The following is a 26,611-nucleotide window of genomic DNA, read 5'->3' as shown; positions in this document are numbered from 1 at the left end:
CTAATGATCTAATGTATCAGCGGCTAGCAAAAAAAAGCGTAAATATACATACATTGAAATATACAAAAAAAAGGGGGGGGGGGGTTGTTGCTGCACTTTAAAAAATTAATAGACTTAATGCATTTTTTTTTTCATGGTAAACTAACAAATGATACATTAAGTCTATTAATTTTTAGCGCAGCAAACCCCCCCCCCCCCTTTTTTTTTCACGGACAACATGTTCACTTGCTGCCTAATATTTCCCACCAATTTTCAAATGCCATTGTAACGAGATATTCCCTTTACCTGTCAGTGGCCATAATGTTTTGGCTGATTGGTGTATATACATTTAGAGCCCATTCAGACTAGCGCGACTTGTCAGGCGACTTGTCAGCCTGACAAGTCGCACTCGGTCGCGGGCCATTGATTAGCACAGGACCCGTTCTAATAGGAGCGACACAAGTCGCTCCGACTTAGGAAAAGTGTCCTGTACTACTTTGGGGCGACCTGGAGGCGACTTGCATTGACTTCAATTATATGAAGTCCGTGCAAGTCGCGCCAAGGTCGCGGTGCACGCTGTGCACCGCGACTTCACAGGTCGCCCCACCAAGTCGTGTCGCCCCTGTCTGAATGGGCTCTTACTGTATATGATAAGCATACTGTAAATAAATATTAAAAAACATCAGAAAGTGCCCAATTTTAAAAACCTTGTCCGCAGCCCGTTTTTGCTCATCACAAATGTAGGTTGTATTTCTGGCTTAAGTTACACATTCATTGTGCTTCACTGCTCCTCTCTGACCCTGCAGGTCTATGGTCAGGCCTGACTACATGAAACTAATATAAAGTTAACTGTGCTTATAATTATATATAATGATGAGGAGCTAAAAAGAATAAAATAAAAAAAAAGTGCAAATAATCATAGTTCTACCCTTTATTATTCCTAGCAGATAAATTCAAAATAGATTACATGGCCTGATTCTATTCTGAGTATGCACAATTGATACTGGATATTCAAATCTATGTGTATTTATATATATATAATATATATAGTATATATATATATATATATATATATATATATATATACATATTATTAAAAAAAAAAATAATAATAATATATATATATATATATATATATATGATATATATATATATATGTATATATATGTATATATATATATATATATATATATATATATATATATATATGATATATATATATATATATATGTATATATATATATATATATATATATATATATATATATATATATAATATTATATATATATATATATATATATATATATATATATATATATATATATATATATATATATATATATATATATATATATATATATATATATATATATATATATATATATATATATTATTTATTTTTTTTTTTTTTAATATCAATGAGAAAGAGTGGAACAAAAAGGACTAGGTATTATTTAAATATGGTTTTTTTTTATACAAAATAAATATGGTTTTAATATTTACTTACATATGCCTCTCTTTTATTACAGTTCAATAGATGAGCAACTGATGGCACAAAGAGTAAATCTACCGGTTCTGGAAGGAAGTGACATCACTACAGGACACAATGGGAATTGATGGAGCACGTATAGAAAAGTTCACACATTTGAGATCAAATGTACATTGGAACATGTTAATGTTTGCAATCGCAAATAAAAATACAAAATAATAGTTTTTTTCCCCCAATAATTTACACTTATTGTTCGATATTTTGATTAGTTTTGGTGTACATTGATTCTATAGCAATAATTCTTATAACAATTTTGTTTTCCCTTTCCTACATAATTATTTTGAGGGTGTGGTTGGTCATTTTTTTTGTACTATATGACATCTGATCTAATGCTTGCCTTGCCTTGCCTTTTTTTTAAAAAATAAAATATATTAAAGCATTTATCTATCTGTGTTATTATTTGCAAGTGACATAGTCCCTAACTCCTCAGGTTTCAACACCACTCAAAGCAGACATTGCATTAATAAGCAAAAAAGTTAAAAGTTTCTGCCCCCTTCCCCCTGAAATGTACTGCCTTATAGTAGTTCAAAAACGGACTTGTAAAGGAAAAAGGTAGCATACATAGTACATACCTTACCTAGGTGAGGCTGATGTTTCATTGCTTCTGGGGAGATCCTGGGGAATGCAGAGCAGCAGAAATTTTACACTGCAAGATTTGGGGTACTTATCACTCCCTGGCAATTTCACAGAAGAATAGGGACATCCCCCATGCAAAGTGCAACAAGGAGATTAGGTAGGCATCTAAAAATCAAAGTTTTTTATTTAGACATACAATTTTGAAGTATTATTGGGCAGCGTTTTGTACAAGGGGTGTCCTCCAGACCTAAAAACCTGAACTTACGTTTTAGTAGTCCACCTGGTCCTTCAGGTACAGAACAACCTATTAGGTAAAGCAAAGCTATTGTAACGTGTTGCCTTATACCTGGAGGAGCCTTTTTTTGGCTTTGGTGTAGCATTGGGCAGGCAGACTGTTAACAGGTCACTGTGGTTAACAGGTCGCTATGCAAGCAAAGCCAACAGAATACTGGCATGTTTAAAAAAAGGGGATTCACTCCAGAAATAAAGAGATTATTCTACCACTCTACAAGACTCTGGTCCGGCCACATCTGGAGTATGCTGTCCAGTTCTGGGCACCGGTCCTCAGGAAGGATGTGCTGGAACTGGAGAAAGTCCAGAGAAGGGCAACAAAAAAAGATAGGAGAACGGAGGATCTCAGCTATGAGGAAAGACTACAAGAATTGAACTTATTATCTCTGGAGAAGAGACGCTTGAGAAGGGATATGATATCAATGTACTAAAACTGTACTGGTGACCCTAGCATAAGGAACAAACTATTCAGAGAAAGGGAATACAATAAGAAACGTGGCCACTCACTAAAACTAGAGGAAAAGCAGTTTAACCTTATAATACGTAGGGGGTTCTTTACTGTAAGAGCAGTGGAGATGTGGAATTCTCTTCCACAAGCAGTGGTATCAGCTGGGAGCATCGATAGTTTCAAAAAACTATTGGATGGGCACCTTAAAGACCACAACATACAGGGGTATACAATGTACGGTTAACAGCATAGGTTGAACTGGATGGACTGATGTCTTTTTTCGACCTCACTAACTATGAAACTATGTAACTATGTTTATTATTCACACAAACTTCCTGCTCCAACTTCTCTCATCTCATAAAGCTCTTAAAACAGAAATGTCTTAACATTTTCTTGAAAAGGTAATGCTCAAAAATGTCACTTCCAAACTTGATACCATGATAAAGTACATAGTCAGTCAGGTGACTTGGTAAAGTTTTGGTCCATTCTGAACCCTGACACTGAGTTTCATGTTTTCAGTCCATGAGAGTGGGAATTTTTGTTTGTGGCTGTGTAGTAAGCCAATTAGTAGTAGTGTCCTGCCCAACCAAAGGATCTTGAACTAACCTGCTCACAATCCATGTTGATCCATCCTGCAGCCTACAGGTTACTGGTTCCAATTGGCTGTAGATTCATTAGAAAGACTCAAAGTGTTGTTTTATGCTATGCTGAAGTACACAATAAAACTTATACCAAAAAAAAAAAAAAAATGTTCCAACCTCCATTCACCAGTGGATGGTATCATGGTGTTAATATGTGCTTTATTGCCTTTATTTTAACCACTTTACCACCGGAGGATTTTGCTGCCTTACGTCCAGGCCACTTTTTGCGATTCGGCACTGTGCGACATTAACTGACAATTGCGCGGTCATGCAGCGCCGTACCCAAACGAAATTTACGTCCTTTTTTCCCACAAACAGAGCTTTCTTTTGGTGGTATTTGATTACCTCTGCGCTTTTTATTTTTTGCGATATTAATAAAAAAATGCGAACATTTTGAAAAAATAACAATATTTTTCTACTTTGACAGTTAAAAAATATCCAATATATTCAATTTTTGTCATATATTTAGGCCAAAATGTATTTAGCTCCATGTCTTTGACAAAAAAAATTCTCAATGAGTGTATTTTTAACCCCTTTAAGACCGGAAGATTTTACCCCACTCCTGACCAGGCCATATTTTGCGATTCGGCACTGCGTTACTTTAACGGACAATTGCTGTACCCAAATTCAATTTATGTCCTTTTTTTCCTCACAAACAGAGCTTTCTTTTGGTGGTATTTGATCACCTGTGCGATTTTTACTTTTTGCACTATAAACAAAAAAAGAGCGACAATTTTGAAAAAAATAACAATATTTTTCACATTTTTTTGTATGAAATTCCCCCCCCCCCCCCCCCCCAAATGTAAAAATCAAAATTTTTTAACATTTTAGGCCAATTTGTTTTCTGCTACATATTTTTGGTAAAAAAAATCGCAATAAGCGTATTTTGATTGGTTTGCGCAAAAGTTATCGCAGCTACTAACTACGGGAAATTTATGTCATTTTTATTGTTTTTTTTTTTTAACTAGTAATGGCGGCGATCTGCGATTTTTTTTGCGGGACTGCGACATTGCGGCAGACAGATCGGACCCTTGACTGACATTTTTGACACTTTTAGGGGTACCAGTGACATTACTACAGTAATCAGTGCTATAAATATGCACTGTTACTGTAAAAATGACACTGGCAGGGAAGGGGTTAACTTTTATTGGTGATCAAGGGGTTAATGTATGCCTGGTGCTTACTAACCTGTGTGGGGGGAGGGGACTGAGTGACACAGGGACAGATCACATGTTCAGGTATGCTGAATCCTGCAATCTGTCCCTGCCTGTCACTTAGGAGATTTTGTTTACACAAGCGGGCGGATTTCCACACTCGATCCCCGACGATCGGGGAAGAGCGGCGGTGATCACCGCCTCTCTTCCCCTGGACCGACTCCTGCTGTGTCTGAATACAGCAGGAGCGAGACTCCGGCGCCGCGCGTGCGCCGCCCACAAGCGGAGGAGTCCAGCGACGTAGGTCTACATCGCTGGACAATAATGAGCCACTTTGCCGCAGTACGGTCAACGTGACCGGTCGGCAAGTGGTTAAGGAAAGTCTCAAACTATTTTGAAATGAACAGGAATGATTTCCATTAGAAGTCTCCACCTCGACAACCATCCCCCCTAAGGCGGTGATGACAACTTTAGTGTCCATGACTTTTGCTTTAGCCACCTCTGGCCATTTCCAGTACAAATCATGAGCTACCAATTAATATCTTTGATGTTTTAGTGCTACTATAATTTCTCCACATGCATCCATTTGGATTTTATTCCATGGGAAATGTCTAACTTGTAATGGGGCCGCTGTTTTCTTCCGATTTTTGCCACTGAGCAAGCGCTATTCACAATTGCAAAGTTAAGTTTCTATTTGGTTGTCTATACCAGACCTCCACCAGACTGGATCATTCTGAGATACAGCCACCAGATCCCATGGTGTACCAAGGAAGACTGGTGAATTGGATATCTCAAGCAGCCTCTCTTCTTCTTGGTCTTCCTGACAACATGGGCCAAATAATTTGCTACTTGAAATAACTTTCCTTGCCTATAGCAAATGTCAAAGTTGTACTGAAACAGCCTGTCTGACCATCTATGTATACAAAGTGCACGGTAGCCAGACCCTGATGCTGACAGCAAGGAATTTAAGGCTTGGTGATGGTGATCAGTTCTCAGGGTAAACTTTCTACCATAAAAAAAGTGATGCCTCTGATCTCATGCCACATGGGTATAGAAAAGAATTACCTCCCTTTAAAATAATCACATTTTGTTGCTTTGCAACCTGAAATGATGACAGACACAGTTTTTGTTTTATCCAGCTGTATTTAATCAGTTCAACTTATACCATTTAAGTAAAAGACAGGTCAAAAAATAATTTCAAAAACAGAAACACTAACTTTGCACATCTAGAATTTGCAATAATTTCCCACTCTTCTTTGCATAACTACTCAAGTTCAGTTACATTTGGTGGTGACCATTTGTGGACTGCAGCCAGCCTTCAAGTCATTCCACAGATTTTTAATAGGGTTTAGGTCCAGAGGTGTATTTAGGTTTTGTGCTGCCCTAGGCCTGACTACACTTGGGCACCCCCTAATTTAAATATGACCCACCCCTTCCAATAAAGGCCACACCCCTTCCTGTTACCCGCCCTGTCATCTGTAAACCACAGACCATAACCACAGTCTATCAGTGCCCTTCAGCAGAGGTGTATTTAGGTTTTGTGCTGCCCTAGGCCTGACTATACTTGGGCACCCCCTAATTTAAATATGACCCACCCCTTCCCATAAAGGCCACACCCCTTCCTGTTACCCGCCTTGTCATCTGTAAACCACAGACCACAACCACAGTCTATCAGTGCCCTTCAGTGCAGCCTCATCCGTGCCCATCAGTGCAGCCTCATCAGTTCCTATCAGTGCCCATCAGTGCAGCCTCATCAGTGGCCATCAATGCAACATATCAGTGCCCATTAGGACAGCATATCAGTGCAAATAACATAGCAATTCTAGACGACGAGTGGGAACCAGAGATGTGTTTCCTATTTCCTATGTAGAATATTACTGTCACCGATAGATACATAGTCAACAGGCAGAAGGGGTTAATACTCCAGCCATTGTAGGCTTAAATAGGAGAGGCCATGCTGCATGACCATGCCCGCTGAAGAAGACGGCATGACGAAATGCGTCCGTGGCGTGATCACGTGGCCTCTGTAACTAATTGACGAGTTGAGTGTGGCGGCGGATTCGGAGGAGCCCGGCAATCACCGGACTTGCAGGACGTCAGCAAGTAGCGGTGAGACACTCCGTTCATGCGGATCACTGACATGAGCTCATTGCTTGTATTTTGTGTATACCTTGTAAGTGTATTTTAAAGGGCGAATGGGGGCAATAAAGGTTGAAACTATATTATGCCATGTACCGCATCTCTTCATTGCATGCACTGTGGTTATGGATGGATTGATGGATGAACTGCCTATGTGAATAAAAAGTTGACTTATGACGCTGGATGATTCCTATATGATATTGTATTAAGGTGTATCTATGTCCATGATCTGGTGAGTTCTCTATTCAAAGGGAAAGGATCACATGAGGTGTGGTGAAGGCACTGACAGGATTTAATCCAGTATCAAGCCGTTGATTTAACTCTGTCTACCACCTATCACGTTTAGCCATACTCTCATAATTTCATCTATGGACTATGCATGAACTCTATCATTTGATGCAATTTGTTCATCTCTTCAGCGCTGCCTGAGTGTTTTGGTGATTTCATTAATCCAGCATTGTGTTTCTATATGTTTATTCAATGGTAGCAGCTAAGCATTTATAGTTTTCACTATTGGTGTCACAACTTTTATTATTTAATTATTTTGATATATTTCCATTGTTTGGCGCTGGGGTAGTTTTTACTATTTTGTATTGCCTTTTTGTATTATTTATCTCTGTCTATCATTTATTTTTTATTTTTTTTGCTCTGAAGCGTGGAGATGTTATCCATAGCCTTCGTGAAAAACATGTCATTATATATCATCTGTGAAAAATCAATTCTACTGTATACAAAATACAACTCAATTTTAACATAGCCGTGTGACATAATAAAAAAGAGGAAGTCACAAAGCCATTGCAAAAAATGTAATAAAAAAGATGATAAACTCAGTTACACTGTATACTTACCATCATAATGGCCATATCGCCACATGTAACATGATAATAACATAATACCTGTAATAGCAACTAGCTAAAGTAAACCAGTGGATTTTCCATTCACACCAAAGGGACAGGTTGATTTAATTGGCCCACCCTTCTTCAGGAAAAACAGAGAGGTAGATATCTGTAATGTAAATCATATTTGAAATACAAATATTTACATAATTTCCATATAAAAGTGCATTCATAAAGTATTCAGATCCCATTTACTTTTTTCAATTTTGCTATGTTGCAGCCTTGTACTATCTTCTAAGAACCGGGTCGTGTCTCTTCAGCGGCCAGCGGCCTTTTATATCTCTGCCAAGAGTCTGCTTCAGTGGGACAGTATGCTCTTCGTTTTCATATACTAACTGCTGAACTGAGCTGAAATAATGAGGCCTTAATTGAAACATTTTACATGGCCTCTCTGACAAAGTGAAGGATGCATTAATGGTAAGAATAGCGCACACATGCAAAAGAAACTACCAAATTTGAAGACAATCCATCAATAAAAATGGGGATTTGGTCCCACCATATGGCCATATAGTGCTCAAGCTCACCACTGCGTCAAAGTACCCCATTATCAGTGGGTCCTACACTAACCATGAGAAAGAGATGAATCCAGCCTTTCTAACCCTTGGAGATAATACTCCTTGCTAGGAAAGATGTGCAAATGCACTGCAGGGGACTCCTCCTATATCTACTTGATAGTGGACACTGATAGAGTACAGGTGTGTGTGTGGGGGGTGGAAAGGCTGGATTCATCTCTTTCTTATGGTTAGTGAAGGACCCACTGATAATGGGGTACTTTGACGCAGTGGTGGGCTTGAGCACTATATGGCCATATGGTGGGACCAAATCCCCATTTTTATTGATGGATTGTCTTCAAATTTGGTAGTTTCTTTTGCATGTGTGCGCTATTCTTTTTTAATATACATGTCTCTTGGTTCATAGCTGCACCAGCTTTAGAAATACATGGGTATGCTCCCCCAAATTTGTTGCTTGTTTATTATGTATTCAGTCTGACCAGACTAAGGAGGTTGAGCAACCCCACCCCACCCCCCACACACACACCTGTACTCTATCAGTGTCCACTATCAAGTAGATATAGGAGGAGTCCCCTGCAGTGCATTTGCACATCTTTCCCAGCAAGGAGTATTATCTCTAAGGGTTAGAAAGGCTGGATTCATCTTTTTCTCATGGTTAGTGTAGGACCCACTGATAATGGGGTACTTTGACGCAGTGGTGGGCTTGAGCACTATATGGCCATATGTGGGACCAAATCCCCATTTTTATTGATGGATTGTCTTCAAATTTGGTAGTTTCTTTTGCATGTGTGCGCTATTCTTTTTTAATATACATGTCTCTTGGTTCATAGCTGCACCAGCTTTTGAAATACCTTGGTATGCTCCCCCAAATTTTTTGCTTGTTTATTAATGGTAAGAACCATCCCCGCTGATCTGAACAATGTCATCTCCTTGTGTAACCAGATTGATATTCGCTTTTAGAAGAGGGCCCTAGCAAAAAGATGCCAGGCCCTGCTTGGCCCTTAGTCAGCTTGAGCTCCCCTCCCTTCGACCCATGGAGCATCCCCTGTCAGCTGAGGAACCTATGCAGCTGGGCCATACCAGGGCCATACCAGGCTATCTTCCGAGGAGCTAGGCGCAGAACTCTTGACCTGGTCTCTATTGTGGGGGTGAAGGTAATTTTCATGACACCTGTTCACTTTGTCCGGGAAACGGTTGGGTCTAATACATCTGGAAGGTGGAGTATTGGACTCAGAAATATCATCTTTACCTTCTCGCCTCTTTCTTTTGTGTTCCTCCATGTTGGCGCTTCCTCTCAGTCTCGGCATATCTGGATTCCCTAGTCGCTGGCAATTTTATGGACTGGGGAACTGCATCATCCAAAAAGCTTTCCCTTTCACTCCTCACCACTCCGCTGGTGATTAATGGCACCGTTTTTCCAGGGGGCCCTATCCGCTTCCAGACCCCCCCTGTTAAGATGTTGGTAAGGGTACTCCACTAGGGGTGGATAGTCTTCCTTATACTACCTTAGGTCTCAACCCCTATTGTATTGGGCCTTCCTTGGTTACAGCTCCATTCTCCACACGTTGACTGAACTTCTGGGCAGATTCTGGCTTGGGGTCCCTCTTGTTTCTCCTCCTGCCTACTCAAGGTTGCCCCAAAGGAGAGACTTCGAGTTGCCACCACATCAGTATCTTCCATTTTCCTGTTGCATATAGCGATCTCCAGGATGTGTTCTACAAACAAATCAGCTGAGGTGCTTCCTTCTCACAGGTCCTTTGACTGTGCTATTGACCTTGTTCCCTGAGCAACTCTGCCCAGGGGTCGTACCTACCACGTGTCCATCCCAGTGACCCAGGCCATGTCGGAGTATGTTGCTGAAAATCAGGAAAAAGGGTTCATCCAGAAATCCTCTTTGTCTGCAGGAGCAGGGTTCTTTTATTTTGCCAAGAAAGATGGTATTTTAAGACCCTGCATTGACTATCGAGGCTGGAACGCAGTGAAAATCAAAAATCGATACCCCTTACCCTTAATATCTGAACTGTTCAGCAGATTGAAAGATGCCTCCATTTTTACTAAGTTGGATCTCAGGGGTGAATACAATCTAATCTGGATACGGGAAGGCGATGAATGGAAAACGGTATTTAACACTAGAGATGGACTTTAGGAATACTTGGTTATGCCCTTTGGTCTGTGTAATGCCCCAGCTGTATTCCAAAACTTTGTCAACAAAATCTTCAGGGATCTGCTATATTAATTTGTTGTCATCTATCTGGATGACATTCTCATGTTTTCTGAAAACCTGGTTGTTCACAGAAACCATGTCTGGATTGTACTCCAACACCTTGGAGAGCATAATCTTTATGGCAAGTTAGAAAAGTGTTCTTGTGAATGTTCTGAGGTCCTTTTTTTAGGCTGTTTTGTCTCTCGTTTGGGTCTTCGTATGGATCCTGGAAAGCTATGTGCTTAGGGTTGTTGTCACGTTGGAAGATGAATCTTCGCCCCAGTCTGAGGTCCAGAGCGCTCTGGAGTAGGTTTTTATCGAGGATGTCTCTTTACATTGATGCATTAATCTTTCCCTCAATCCTGACTAGTCTCCCAGTTCCTGCTGCTGGAAAACATCCCCAAAGCATGATGCTGCCACCACCATGCTTCATTGACATTGTCCAGGTGATGAGCGGGGCCTGGTTTCCTCCAGACAAGATGCTTGCCATTCAGGATAAAGAGTTTAATCTTTGTTTTATCGGACTAGAGAATTTTGTTTCTCATGGTCTGAGAGTCCTTCAGGTGCCTTTTGGTAAACTCCAAGCAGGCTTTCATGTGCCTTTTAATGAGGAGTGGCAACTGCAGGCATCAACCCAGTATCGTTTCTTTAGAGCCTTCTGCTGACCCACATGATTTCTCCTATCCCACCATTAGGCCCGAGTGACCAGCCAGCACATCCACTGGCTGGCTGGAGACCCGAACAAAGCCAGAAGTGGCATTTATCGGGGCTTGGATCTAGTAACCTGGAAGCAACGTCATGACATCACTTCCAGTTTACTGGAGCCTTAAAGGCACCAGATTTAAAAAAAAAAATGTCAGTATTCAAAACAGCCAAACTTGGCGTTTTGAATGCTTTTAAGTGCAAAGGAGGGATTTGGCGTCTTAAAGATGCAAAACGATACCTGACTGTCACAAGGGATGTTTACAGTCCTTGTGACCGCAATAAAAGTGATAAAAAATAAAATAAAGGGACAGTGTAAAAATATATAAAAAAAAAGAAATAAAAATAAATTAAAGTGCCCCAGAAGTGAACGCATATTTTAGTCGCACCCAAAATGTAAACAGTGTTAAAACCACACATGTGAGGTATCGGCGCGATGTTTAGAGGGAGAGCAATCATCCAAGTTTGGTGACTTGATAAAGTGCATGCGCACAAAACGCGTAGTCAGGGCAACGGGGGCACTTGCGCTCCACACTAGTTTCTGGCTTTCTTCTGTATGAGCAGACTTCCTTCCGTCACTGCACGATTGCCTCGAGTGCCACGGTGACGGATTCACCATGCGCCGGCGGTTGTCCGGCTTGGTCCATCTCTAGCCACCACTTCTGTTAGCCTCGGCATCTGACGTTTCTTGGATCCTTCCACCTGGCACCTTTAACTCCATGATTGCCTTTACCCGATCCTAGACCCAGTGAGGTAATGTGCTTTTATGTTCCTGTTTTTTTCCAATAAACGATTTTATTGTCATTTATTGTTGACTTCAGGTCCTTCTTTGGTTTACATTCCTGTCAGATCCGTGCACTGTCATCCATCATTGTGCATTCTATTAGCATCCAATCCCATGCTTTTGACTGGCAGCACAGTGATACTGACTCTGTATATTGGAGTTTATTTGCATTCACCCTCCTTATTAGGGGCCTCTCTACAAAGCGCCTGGAACCTGTTGGGTTTGCTGTCTTTATCATGGATTTATCATCTAATGCATGCTATCAAGTGGAATTTTCATCCTCTTATGACTAATATTTAGTTTTTTTTAGTCTAAGCTAAGGATGTCCAATCTGAGTTGTAGTCACACAGTCTCTTGCTATTTTTTAATGGTTTGTGAGATGACAGCTTTTTAACTTTATCTACAAGCCTACAGGTACTGTCAGAGATTTCTTAGGTGTTAATTCTTGTCTACAAGCCTATTGAGTTTCTAAAGTCCACTACCCAAATTTAGTGTTGGCAGCTAGGTTGTAGACAACTCATGCTTCTATTGTGTACCTTGTCTGTGTTTGTTGGGTTTCCCTTAAGCCCTGGACTTTAAGTGTTTCAACCTGCTGCTAGATGTGTTCTTTAGCAGGTAGAGTGAGAAGCTACTATGTAAGTGGTTGTGAATATTTTGCTTTAGCCAATCACTGAGGGGCTAATAGCAGCGATGTTGCTGGGGAAGAAAATAAGTATTTAGGGAAACCTTATAAAAGGGTCCATTCCCCCAGTCATTGCCTTAAGAGGATGTAATGGTGGAGGTCCTTTGATTGCCTTCCATACCTTCTAGTTGGGAGGATGAGAAGAGTCAAGATTACCTTTGCCTCCCAGGCCTTTCACTTGGAGAAGGAGCAGCTGCAAAGCATAGGGCCTAAGATTAGAAGCTGGCCTAGGTTTGGGTCTCGAAGACAATGCACTATTTAAGCAATTCTAGAGAAATGCTTAAATAGTGCATTACAATTTAACTAAACCCATTGGATTTTAGTTGACTAAAATGTACTGCAGATTTTAGTCGACTAAAATGCGACTAAAACTAAAACAGTTCAGATGACAAAGATACAAATAAAACTCAAATGGCATTTTAGTCAAAAGACTGTGATTAAAACTACATCTAAATTTAACCTAAAAATTAACACTACATGCAAATTGGTGGGGAGTGATAAGTACCCCGAAGAAGACACTCCATTCCAGTGCAGAAACTTCTTCTTCTTGCAAGATTTTGGCTGTTCTGCATTTCTCTGGATCTTGCTAGAAGGAATGTGACATCACCCTCGTCTAGGTAAGATACGGTAAGTACATAATCTACTCTTTGTTCTTTACAGGTCCATTCATGAACTATGATTAGGCAGTGCATTTCACAGGGAAGGGTTGGAACTAATAAATGAACTTTATGCATTTTACCACAATGTCCACTTTAAGTGATGTTGCATCTTGAGGAATCAGGGACTATGTCACTCAAAAATAATACCACTAGCTCCAATAATGCTTTAATATATTTCATTTTTATTAAGGAAAAGGACATCGGATCAGACTGTCAGATATAGCACGAAAGAAACAACCAACCATTCCTTTAAACTAATAAGTAGGAAAGGGAAACATAAAGAAATAGTTATAAAAATTATCACTACAGTAAGAATGTAAATCAAACTGAAACCATAAGACACCAAAATGAGCTCCTCTATTCTGGACCAAGCCAATCAAATGACCAAATAATAGGTATCATTTCAGAAAAAATTACCAAATGTTAGCTTGTATTTTTAAATGTGATTGCAAACACTAGCATGATCCGATGTACATTTATTATTACACTGTATATGAATGTACAAATGTGTGAACTTTTCTGTACGTGGTCCATCAAATGCACATTGTGTTCAGTAGTGATGTCACTTCCTTCCAGAACCGGTAGATTTCCTCTTTGTGACATCTGTTGCTCTTCTATTGAACTGTAATCAAAGAGAGGTCCATGTCAGCAAATATTAAAACCATATTTAAATAATAAATACATCTTTTTGTTTCACATTTTCTCATTGATCTATATTAAATTTATGTAGATTTGCGTATCCATTATCGATGGCGCATGCTCAAAAATAATCCGCCCATACATTCCCTTTTGTATTTATTTGCTAAGAATAATAAAGGGTAAAATTATGACTATTCACACATTTTGTTGTTATCTTTTCTTCCTTGTTGGTCTTTATTTTGATACGCTGTATTTCATTATCACATTCCAACTTCACTAGAGGTTCTGTGAACACCATGTCTGCTTAAAGGGGGGCTAAGGTGAACTTGGCCTTTAAGAGGGGACTATAGCGGGTTATGGTCAATTGTATTTCAGTTTCTTTTATATTGTTTTTTTAATTGTAGAAAATGTATATTACATGTAAATTATATATATACATATATGTATATTTATAAAAATATATATACATATATTTATATTTACATATAAACATTTAATATACTGTATGCTGTATGAGGGGACTATAGCGGATTATGGTCAATTGTATTTCAGTTTCTTTTATATTGTTTTTTTTAATTGTAGAAAATTTATATTTTACATATAAACATTTAATATACTGTATGCTGTTTCTTATTTGCTTTAGGGGTCTTCTAATAGGAAAGCCTAGCCCCGGTTCTGTACTTTTTAATTGTAATTGAAGATCATTCAGCTGTGTGTGTAACCTGAGCTCCTGCTATTAAAAATCTATATTTGCACCACAGCAGTGTTATACTTTTAATGCAATATGTGTTTTTTATTAGGCTGGCTGAAAGAAATAAAAATCAAGTTTTTTTTTAAATTCTCTTCTGCTCTTGATTATAATAAATAACTATTAGCACATGTAACCTTATAAACAGTCAGTAGTTTTCATGTAGTCAGGCCTGACCATAGACCTGCAGGGTCAGAGAGGAGCAGTGAAGCACAATGAATGTGTAACATAAGAGAACTGGAAGTACAACCTACATTTGTAATAAGCAAAAAAAAATAAAAAATGGGGGCCCCTTATGTACACATAGTTACAAACTATTAAAACATCCAAGATTTCTAAAATTATACTACGTACTAATTATTTTATTTATTTTAAGTATCTATAATAAATATTATTTATAGGAAGCTTATCATATGTAGGTATACAGTATATGTTTGTAAAATCCTAAAGTCAATATAATTCAAGATAAATTTACTTTAGAAAAAAAATGGGACTTCTATTATCTGATATCATCCATTGCTGATATTAGATATAAGCAGATAGAACTGAGCTACTCACAGAAGGTATAAGAGGCTTGGAAGCCCTTGGCCTGGTTAGACTTGTCACTGTGGAATATGAGGACCATAGAATTGCCTTTGGAGTAATACACAGGGATGCTGCGATCACCACAGAATGGACCCCTTTGTGTACCATCTATGAAGAGTTTTAGATAGTCGTACATACAGAAACTGCCATACTCTACATGGAAGTCACTTATGGTCAGAGCAATCTGAAAAAGAAATAACATTTTGACTAACGTGACAGCGGTGTGTTCATGAAATGAACAAACAAATCAATTTTATTGCATAAAAGGAAGTGAGTATATTGTTGCATACAATTCATTGATATTACAGTCTAAAATGCTCTATGACATTTAAGCAGTATTAAAGCCAAGAGCAAACATTTATTATATTGTAGCTTACCACATTTTACAAGGGATGGCTGCTTTCATTTTCTTTTTTAGGCTTTTTTTTTTAGAAAACTGGTGCCGCCACCACATCTAATGATTGGTAAGCTGCAATATATTACATTTTTGGTTTTGGGTTTAATACCACCTTAGGGATGATACTGCACATAAAAGACAGTGCTTAGGAATCTTGTCGGAAAAAGGAAGTCCTTATGATATCTTGTGGTGTAGTTAGGGTTGCCACCTCATAGCTTTAAAACCGAACACATATTAATTACACAGGTTCTGTGGCTGATTAAAGTAGTAATTAAACTTACTTGGTTCCTCGTCTACATTAAATTAGCCTCAGAACCTGTGTAATTATTATGTATTTGGGTTTAAAGGGGTGAGGTGGCAGCCGTAGGTGTAGTGGTCACCAATCTACTACCAGTTATCAGCCAGTTATACAAATTACCACCAACACTTCGTGTCATCACTGGGGAATGGTCCAGAAAGTCTTGGTGGTAGATAGTCTTAGAGCAATCTACTTTAGATTTGCCAACAGCCATGTAGTGTAATGGCCTAAACAATACATTCAGTTTCCATTCATTCAGGTAGGCCCTGGTAAATGATGGTGATTTGAGAGGGGGTTGTACATTCAGACTTTAATGTGTCTGTCCAACATTAAAGTTTTGGCTGTGTGACAACTTTAGAGAATTATGAAAACCAGGATTTCAAGAGAATTTTTAAGGTATCTTGTTTTACCTTATATCCAACAGGAGCTGTGATGGTGTAGTTACAATTCATGTTTGGACTGTAATTTCCTGGGTATCCCGGAGATGCAAAGTTGCCTTTAGAGTTAAAGAAGGTCCCTCCACACTGAACTGTGAGAATATAGATATAATCAATACAGTAAAGAGATTTATAATAGTATACAACATTTTATGTTTATGCATATATACTGTAAATACGTAGTTCATCCCTATTTTAGAGTTCCAGGTTGGTCTTAGGCTAGGAACCCACTCTCCAACCCTCATAGCAGAGCTCAGACCTAGGGATGGCCTACAAAGGCACCAAATTCTGTTTCAGGGCAAAAAGGGGGGAAAGTCACATGTTCTGCCTTACCCAGAAGTGTTTCACAGGACACCACCATGTATCCATCTTGTTTCTCCCCCACTTCAATGCATGGGTTAAATGCTTCTTTAGTCTAGAACAGCCTTTCTCAACTATTTCAATACAGGGGAACCCTTGAAAAAACTTTCCAGTCTCAGAGAACACCAGATAAAAGTTACTATATCTACAACCCATGATACATTAGTGTGATGGTCAGTGGGAAGAATGCTCCTTACACTTGTGGTCATTTGGAAGAATTCCCCCCTTTCAGATAGCTAAAAGAACCAATGGTGACGGAAGTAACTTATCTGATTGGCAGAAATTTCTCATTGCTCAAGGAACCCCTACCAACCTCTGAAGGAACCCTAGGGTTCCATGAAACCCTGGTTAAGAGATTTTTATGATATGTTATGAAAATAAAAAATGTAATACTTTTTTAAATTAATATACAGTGGGTACGGAAAGTATTCAGACCCCCTTAAATTTTTCACTCTTTGTTATATTGCAGCCATTTGCTAAAATCATTTAAGTTCATTCTTCTTCCTCATGAATGTACACATAGCACCCCATACTGACAGAAAAACACAGAATTGTTGACATTGTTGCAGATTTATTAAAAAAGAAAAACTGAAATATCTCATGGTCGTAAGTATTCAGACCCTTTGCTCAGTATTTAGTAGAAGCCCCCTTTTGATCTAATACAGCCAGGAGTCTTTTTGGGAAAGATGCAACAAGTCTTTCACACCTGGATTTGGGGATCCTCTGCCATTCCTCCTTGCAGATCCTCTCCAGTTCTGTCAGGTTGGATGGTAAACGTTGGTGGACAGCCATTTTTAGGTCTCTCCAGAGATGCTCAATTGGGTTTAAGTCAGGGCTCTGGCTGGGCCATTCAAGAACAGTCACGGAGTTGTTGTGAAGCCACTCCTTCGTTATTTTAGCTGTGTGCTTAGCGTCAGTGTCTTGTTGGAAGGTAAACCTTCCGGCCAGTCTGAGGTCCAGAGCACTCTGGAGAAGGTTTTTGTCCAGGATATCCCTGTACTTGGCCGCATTCATCTTTCCCACGATTGCAACCAGTCGTCCTGTCCCTGCAGCTGAAAAACACCCCCACAGCATGATGCTGCCACCATGCTTCACTGTTGGGACTGTATTGGACAGGTGATGAGCAGTGCCTGGTTTTCTCCACACATACCGCTTAGAATTAAGGCCAAAAAGTTCTATTTTGGTCTCATCAGACCAGAGAACCTTATTTCTCACCATCTTGGAGTCCTTCAGGTGTTTTTTAGCAATCTCCATGCGGGCTTTCATGTGTCTTACACTGAGGAGAGGGTTCCGTCGGGCCACTCTGCCATAAAGCTCCGACTGGTGGAGGGCTGCAGTGATGGTTGACTTTCTACAACTTTCTCCCATCTCCTGACTGCATCTCTGGAGCTCAGCCATAGTGATCTTTGGGTTCGTCTTTACCTCTCTCACCAAGGCTCTTCTCCCCCGATAGCTCAGTTTGGCCGGACGGCCAGCTCTAGGAAGGGTTCTGGTCGTCCCAAACATCTTCCATTTGAGGATTATGGAGGCCACTGTGCTCTTAGGAACCTTAAGTGCAGCAGAAATCTTTTTGTAACCTTGGCCAGATCTGTGCCTTGCCACAATTCTGTCTCTGAGCTCTTCAGGCAGTTCCTTTGACCTCATGATTCTCATTTGCTCTGACATGCATTGTGATCTGGAAGGTCTTATATAGACAGGTGTGTGGCTTTCCTAATCAAGTCCAATCAGTATAATGAAACACAGCTGAACTCTAATGAAGGTGTAGAACCATCTCAAGGATGATCAGAAGAAATGGAAAGCACCTGAGTTAAATATATGAGTGTCACAGCAAAGGGTCTGAATACTTAGGACCATGTGATATTTCAGTTTTTCTTTTTTAATAAATCTGCAACAATGTCAACAATTCTGTGTTTTTCTGTCAGTATGGGGTGCTATGTATACATTCATGAGGAAGAAGAATGAACTTAAATAATTTTAGCAAATGGCTGCAATATAACAAAGAGTGAAAAATTTAAGGGGGTCTGAATACTTTCCGTACCCACTGTATATGGATATTTTTTGTCTTTGGTTGCCTACAAAATCCCAAAAGAGGTATTATATAGAGTTTGTAAAGAAGGGATGGTGGCAACCATTTCCTACATTTGAAGTGAAAATGTGTTTTTTTTGGTTGGGAAACCCTGGTCTAGAAGATGATACATATGTTGAAATGCTTACCTTATGTCTTTCTCCCACAGGCTTCCTCCATTCTGTATAACTGGTCCCTTAAGATGCTTCTTTTTGCCACTCCCCTGGCTGTAGACTCTCAGATATCATCAAGTACAACACAGGATCAGCAGTCATGCATTGTTTGTGAACATGTTGAGGGCTCTCCCACATACTTGGACATTGGAGACCATAGATGAACATTAGCTGCCAGGGTAAGATGTTGAACTTTTCCGATCTTCCCTAAGCATATCAAGCATCTAACCCATGCACTGCTGGGAAAAAGGAGTCTGGTCCCTGCACTCTACCCTGGAGAATTTTGGATGACATTGTCAACCACATAGAAGTCCATGGGAGTTTGCCAACTTCCTAGTTTTGCAATAGGGCAGGGATATACCACAAGGAAGATGAGTTTATGCAGTATCTGATCCAAAATAAGCCGCAGAGGTAAATGTTATCACTCCTAATGTTGACCAACATACACACTGAATAACCTACTGTATATACAACTTTATAGTGTGCAGGCCTGACTGGCTGGTAATTCTGATTTTATATACTAAGAGACTTCATGGATTATCTCAAAGTTTGCAAACATAGGTTATGGCACTTTTCCACTGCAAGTACCGGCTCGGCTCCACTCAGCCCTGCTTGGCTCTGTTTGGTTTTCCACTGCATGGTACCGCATGGTACAGTGTTGGAACGGTTCGGTACGGTTTGGTACAGTTTGCTTTTCCACTAAAGTAAAGTGGGTGGGATAACAACGATTCTCTGACCAATCAGTGGGTAGTGGTGACAAACAGTCAATGCTGCATGCAAAGGATTGTGGGATATGGTACCGGTACCGCCCTCTTGGAACCACAACTGAGGTGGTACTGTTTAAGCGAGCCGTACCGTTTGGTTCCATGTAGTGGAAAAGCGCCGCCGTACCGCACCGAACTGTTCCAACACTGTATTATGCGGTACCATGCAGTGGAAAAGCGCAAAAGCGAGCCGAACCGTTCGGTTCCGTGCAGTGGAAAAGCGCCATTAGAGGACATTGAACTGTTGTGTCAATATCACCTCCTTGGCTCTGCATCTGTGATTCTTCAGTGTCTTTCTCCGAACACATTCTTAACCATCAATATAAATCAGCATACCTGAGCTATATGTAGCTTGGAAGCCGACCCCAGCAACAGCCCCATCACTGACGAACTGGACCAGCATCTGGCTTGTGGAAGCGATGAGTGGAGGGATGGCTTGACTGCCGCAAATTTTATCCAACAACACAGGAGAGTTCTTAGTGGGACCGTCATAGATCCTCATGTAGTCTGACCCGCAGTTAGGAGTGGACTGGATATTAAAGCTACTGAAATTTAGTGAAGCCTAAAAAGTGACACAAAGAAAATACAGTAAATCATCTACAATAAACCATATGCTTCACATATCTGTAACTGTATACTGGGTTATCATGTAGTTGCAATATGATGCAATTGATGACTATATTATTGCTTAAACAGTCCTTCTGAAAAAAAAACAAAAAAACATAGGAACATGTAGGATTCTAATTTCTGTTAAATGATCTCACAGCTATAGACATTTCTAGATAAGATATATCTAAAAAGTCAAATCACCGCTATGGCTCCTCTTCAATGTACAAAAGTGTGCTGTTCAGGTAGGGAGAGCTTGGGCGAATTTGGGCCTATTGCTTGGCTCTATACTGGTCAAGTCTCTTTTTTTTATAAATGTACAATTCAGGGGATCTACAAAACAATCTTCAGATGGCGGTTCATTTTCACAGCTAGGTTTTGCATGTCTACATTTCTGTTTCCTTACCTGCCCTGATGGAACCCTGATCAACCAAACGCAGTCAGCATTATCAGGATAAGCAGAGGGATAGTTGGCAGAAGTGAAAATTCCTGTCTTATTATTAAGCAAAGTAGTACAGACACCTAAGAAATAAGAAATAGACATATAAATTGTATTTAGTTACTGGAGGAATAGACCGATAATATTAATAATGAATTGGTGGAAAACAAGGGAGAGGGTATTAACCTTCTACTAGATTAAAATGGGTAGAATTTTTAACTTAAAACCAAATGAACCTTGAGTTTAACCCCTTTATGATGAAAATAAGAGATCGTTAATGCCTCAATGCAGTGTTACAACTTTAGCATGTGTTAGTAAAATGGCACGTATCTTTGCAACTGTATCCAGGGGAATTATACCTTGTTTGATCAGGCCAAAATGAGCCTTCAATTCATGGTAAAACGGTAATTTCCTGATTTTTTTAGTTATATTTTTTCAAAGCAAACTAGCCCAAAAGTGAAAATTTTGCTTTTTTTTGGTAAAACATTTTTTTTTTTTCAAAACTAAAAATTCACTTAAAATGCAATTATAAAAAAAGAAATATCATCTAATGTTTCAAACTCATAAAAATGAAATGTACAGAAACTTACTGCATTGATAAAGTCGGTTAATTTTAGTGACATCCAAGACGCTCAGTCCGATTGTCTGGCCAATAGGCACACTGGGGTCCGGCTTGGGGACAATTGTGCGTTGGTTTGAAGTGTTGCTGAACGCATAGCTGGAAAATGTTGAATGGAGATAAAGTTGACATCTTACCATTCAAATATTTTATAATTTATCAGTAATTCACCAGCTAACAGAAAAGTCATAACTTACGCATCATAATGCATCACTGAACCGTAGTCATATGGACTGCCCAGGTTATTAGTGTCCGCTTTAGCAAAATTACCCCAGTATCCTGTAACAAGACAAAAGCAGTGGTAATGTCTCTTTTTCGAACACATGCCTAAATTCTCTTTGTGTAAATGTCCGCAGTACCTTTAGAGATATACTGGAAATTGATGTCAACATAATTGTCACGATCACTTCTTACATGCTCATGGTAGAAGCCCAGGGCATGTTCTAGTTCATGTTGTATAGTCCCCCTGAAGATGCAGCCACCACCCAATGAAACTGTCTGGCTTCCACCAGTTCTTCCAACATATGAGTAGCAGCTAGAAATAGTAAATATACAGTTCAAAAGAGTTACGCTTTAATACCATTTAGGAGCCAGAGACAATAATTTTAATAGAAACAATGACTGAATCCGAGCTACAGAAAGAAAACAATATCTCTTTGTGCTAAGTCCTTGATCTTTCCAACTCATATCAGCAGGTGTATCCCTATGCATGTGCCCAATTCTAGTAAGAGGTAAGGTGTTTGGGAGCTAAATAACATTGTTCTGGCTCCAAGCATTCAATAATCCACTGCTCAATTTTCAACAATCAAATTTGATTTTATTTTAATTGTAAATATGGATTTTTTTCAGTGGAATCCTTTGAGTCTGTTGACACTCAGCCCCACTCCCTCTCAGTCACTACCATTCTTCTATGATCTACTTAATGTAAGCAGTGCAGGGAATACAATCCGATATCTCTGTGCTGTTTCTGCTAGGTACAAAGAAAATGAAGACAACCAAGAAGCACCTTATTGTTGGCTTGTGACTTTCCCATATATTTGCAAATGTACAGAGGAGTCCAAAAGATTTTTCGGAGGAAATAAAATAAGAGAAGCACAGGTAGGTGCAGTAACTTCTAAGGTTTTTATGTTTTTTATGCTCCCTACTGTTTCCCTTTATGTTGAGAAATATGATGGACAATAGACAACCTTACCCATCATCAGGTGTGATGTTGAGATAATCGTCTTCTGTTGTAAGAGGCACAAACCTCACACAAGTCAATGCCTCAAACTCTGCCATGGCGAGCACAATCTTATTCAGGTCACCGGGACCTGGAAAGAAAGATAGAAGGTTGGGTTTCTACAGATAACAAATAGCAACGAATACTCCAATACAAGAGAAAAAAGAGGGAACTCACTGTAGTTGGAATCTATGACGTAGGGAACAGGAACAGTACCATTATCACTTTTAGGCCAAAGGCAAGATGGACAGTTCATGGCGCTGCGGTCATTTTGTATCAGCATATCGCCTCCATACATGGGCGTTTTGCTATCTGAAGATACAGAAAATGGTTATAGTTAATACACTAAAATGCATTTGATTTAAGCTGTCCACACGCTCTGAACTAACTGAGGTTTGCAATGTGGGTGGCTCTATCGGTCCCCTCTCATCTGACATCCTTTGATTTAAAAAATGGAAGAAACCAAACAGAACATTTTGGAACTAACAGCAGCTGAGTCTAATCTAATCAGATGCAGTACAATACAGTGTTGGGGTATACGACAGAATACAATAGGCAACATGGGGATCTGTGCATTTGGAGGAACCTGTTAGATATTTCCATGTAGTCCAAAGGTCCAGCTTTACTCAGTTCCATGACACAGCACAGCCCTGCTTGGCAGGGGAGAAGACCCGATTTTGCTCTGCTACAATTAAGTAACACTTACAGGTCTGATAGCTCATTTCTCTGTCACTCTGCTTTTTCCTTCCATTACAATGCAGTATTCACTATAGCACATCTAACATACTCCCAGTGCTACTTCTCCCACCCCTACTCTGAGCTCTACTGTATTGGGACTGCAGAAGGCTGATTCTATGTCAAATCAAGGTACTTACATTGCTTGTATTGAAAGAGAGTACGATTAAGATGTAGTAAGGAATACAGAGCTGCATTAATTCATTAATTTTTATCTGCCTGGAGCTCAGCTTTAATTGTAGATTCAGGACTAGAAATTGCCAAAGGAGAATACACAGTTTTACTAACAATATTGATGCTGATTTTCTACTAAATTCCCATGCGAAGTGCAATTTCCTTTTTAAATTGAACAGTCTATTTGCCTTTAATAAATCAACCTCTTTGTCTCACAAGTTTTACTTCAATGGTAGAAGTGAATAGGAATAACCCATCAGTCTTTTTAGAAATGGAATACTGATTTAAAAAAATCATTCAGCAATGACGAAGATCTTGTAACCTAAGACAAGAGCACCATATTTCTCCTCTCACACTTTTGGCTAGTTCATCAGTGCATGATTTAAAGCAGTGGTTCTCAATCAGGGCTCTGTGGAACCCTTGGGTTCCTCCAGAGATTGCTAGGGGTTCCTTGAGCAATGAGCAATTTCTGCCTCTCAGATAAGTTTCCACTAACACCATTGATCTTTTTAGCTATCTGGAAGAAGGTAATTCTTGCCATTGTCCACAAGTTTAAGGAGCATTCATCCCACTGACCATCACTCTAATGTATCATGAGTTGTAAATATGGTTATTTTTAGCAGGGGTTCCCTGAGACCTGAAATTTATTTCAAGGGTTCCTCTGTGTTGAAAAGGTTGAGAAAGGCTGATTTAAAGGATCTTAAAACTCATAACTTTATTCATTATTATTGTTTTTGTCTATTGCCTTGCCTTGATTTAGCACACTCATAATGCAGTAAAGAATCTCGTGGTTTAGAATAATTACCTTTATTTGCTTTCAAAATCCTGCTGAAGATCCCTTGAGGTACTTCTGAACCTTCATTCTTTGGAGCTATGCATACAAAATACACATTAGGCACATCTAGTGAAATAATTGCAAACAAAAAAGTATTGGAAAAAATACTAATTACTAAAGTAATTAGAAAAATATTGAACCCATTTTAAAAATTGGATAATAGTAAGAAAGTGTAGCTCTACAAAGCTATCCCTGATCTGTGAAACTTCTGGTTGGGTAATCCTTTAATTTTGCAGTGTTTGCCTCAGTCACCATAATTATCATTAACACAATCACCTAAGTAAGGGGAGATGACTTTAAAAAATACCCTGTTGCCAGGGTCTAAAAAACATATCATTAAATAAAAAACCTCCCTTGTGTAAACAGCAGAAAGCTCGAAACGGCTGCTTGCATGTGATATCAGCAGCCCCAACAGACTCAGAGCTTTCACTCAAGTGATACTTTATGTTATTTCTCTTCATTCCTCCCCCAGCAGCTACAGGAAAGGTTATGTTGGGAGGTAAGGGGAGGGATGGAGATGCTGGGCCAGCACAGACAGTAATTGGACACTCCCAGTAGAATGGAGGGCTAAGAGAAGTAATGAGGGAGGGGGCTGTGCAAGGGAAGTTATTCTCAGAGTAGTCAAAATGTCTTTGCAAGTTTAAAGCCACATTACAGGTGAATAATAAATCATTTATGAAAAGGAAAATACTGCAAACAAGCATTTCAAATAATTGTTTTTTCTCTGGTTTTATCTGAAATGTTTTATTTTGGTGAAAGGGTCTCTGTAAGGTAGGGGGTGTTTACCATAAGAGCTATAAAAATGTAGAATAGTCTTCATCATGGGCTGGTTCAAGATGGGCAAAGAAAAATAATTTTATAGATTCTCTGGTCAGGCTGATTAGGGCAAATGGAGCAGTATAAAACAATTATTGATTTGGGAATTAGGATTTCGTTTTAGGAATGTTATAAAAAAAAGGCCAATAAATTGGGGAAAAATCAGAATAAACGAAACAGCTGATAGAGAACAGAAAGAATGCAAAAATTATTCTTTAAACAAGAATGTTAAAAAACTTACCATCTTTGTTCACCCCAAGTAGATGGTACTGAAAAGTAAATGTTTTGTATCATTATATCATTATCTTAATTCAAGTAAAATAAAATAATAAGAGATAAAAAGTCTTGGCCCCAACCCATCCCTATCTAAAAGAGTCCTCCTCAGCCCTACTGGAAATCTCTCAAAAGTGAGGTAAAATCCTTTCCTTACCACAACAGTCATCATTGGAAGAGTTTACCGTATCTCCTGTTCTGGTCACAACTATAACATTTTGGATTTCCCCCTCACTTTCTGTCCTAATGGCAATGGCCGGGGCAATTGTCAAATCTCCCTACAGTGGACCCAGAAAGTAATGGGAAGTTGACTGTTTTAAAAACTAACAGGATTCCTAAACCCCCACCACTTTATCTAAAACTAAGGGGGAAACAATTTTGGCTAGATTTACACTTTATTACTAGCTAATATTGTCAGTAACTAATTGGATCTTATGCTTTCCTAAATATAGTTGTCACCTCACCTTTCCCCTGTACTGTTCATGTCAGCTCATCATCTCACCTGTAGTTGTGAAGCTAGAGGTAGACTGGTCACCAGTCCTGTAACACAGCCCAGAAGCAGGAGGAAGACCTTTTCATTCATCTTGTTCAGAATTCTCCTTCAATATAATGTGAAATATCTTCTCTCTGAAGCTTGGTGTGACACTCATCTTCTGCATTACCTTTTATACAGGTACCAGAGAAGATCTAACCAATCATGAGACAGGAAAGCATATTGCAAGAATGACCTCAGTGGATGTGTATGGGAATTAGAAATGTATAATTATTTAATGTGTGACACTACGGCCATTATTATCTTATTATTATCTTGATGTCCCGCTCTCCAACTTGTAATTGATTGTTATGGTCTCCTGACAATTGTCTATAACGACATAGAAAAGTTCTTGTGTATATCATCATCAACTGATTTTTCCAGCTAAAATCTAAAAAAAAATGGGACTGGTAATTGTAATTTTACATTTATTTTTTTATTCATGGTTATACCCATTCTATGAGTTAATCCATCACTACAGTGCCATGAGCAATGATGTTTTGCAAAATGCAAAAACCAATTGTAGGTTAACAGAGATAATCCCTCTTTTAATCTGAAATGTGATCCTATTAAATTCAAATTCTATTGCTTAATTTGGGTCTTCACCCTAGTGCTGCCAGGCATAAGCGCTAACCACTTTGCCACTGTGCCGTCCTGGAGGTGTAGCTTGTTGATAAACAC

At 39.2% G+C, this 26,611-nt stretch overlaps 2 protein-coding genes across 2 annotated transcripts in view; one reads left to right on the top strand and one right to left on the bottom strand.

Annotated features, from left to right (window-relative positions):
- LOC309569128 (cubilin-like) overlaps positions 1-26,611 on the top strand; it is a gene marked incomplete at both ends in the record, with an annotated part of 322,027 nt that overhangs the window by 31,992 nt on the left and 263,424 nt on the right. The gene's annotated exons all lie outside the window — the stretch shown is intronic.
- The window catches only part of LOC309569808 (embryonic protein UVS.2-like), a gene marked incomplete at both ends in the record, with an annotated part of 40,948 nt that continues 29,490 nt past the window's right edge, over positions 15,154-26,611 (bottom strand). The window contains 10 exons of the mRNA XM_082275811.1: positions 15,154-15,372; positions 16,294-16,412; positions 20,019-20,244; positions 20,695-20,810; positions 21,318-21,445; positions 21,544-21,625; positions 21,706-21,881; positions 22,539-22,656; positions 22,743-22,877; positions 24,280-24,345. Coding sequence (XP_082131937.1) covers positions 15,154-15,372; positions 16,294-16,412; positions 20,019-20,244; positions 20,695-20,810; positions 21,318-21,445; positions 21,544-21,625; positions 21,706-21,881; positions 22,539-22,656; positions 22,743-22,877; positions 24,280-24,345 — 1,385 coding nt within the window. The remainder of the gene's footprint in view (positions 15,373-16,293; positions 16,413-20,018; positions 20,245-20,694; positions 20,811-21,317; positions 21,446-21,543; positions 21,626-21,705; positions 21,882-22,538; positions 22,657-22,742; positions 22,878-24,279; positions 24,346-26,611) is intronic.

Source organism: Pelophylax lessonae, assembly GCF_965119305.1.
Source record: "Pelophylax lessonae genome assembly, chromosome: 13".
Classification (NCBI taxonomy): Eukaryota; Metazoa; Chordata; class Amphibia; order Anura; family Ranidae; genus Pelophylax; species Pelophylax lessonae.
The sequence above is the reverse complement of the archived record's forward strand: the minus strand, read 5'-3'. Positions and strand labels throughout refer to the sequence as shown.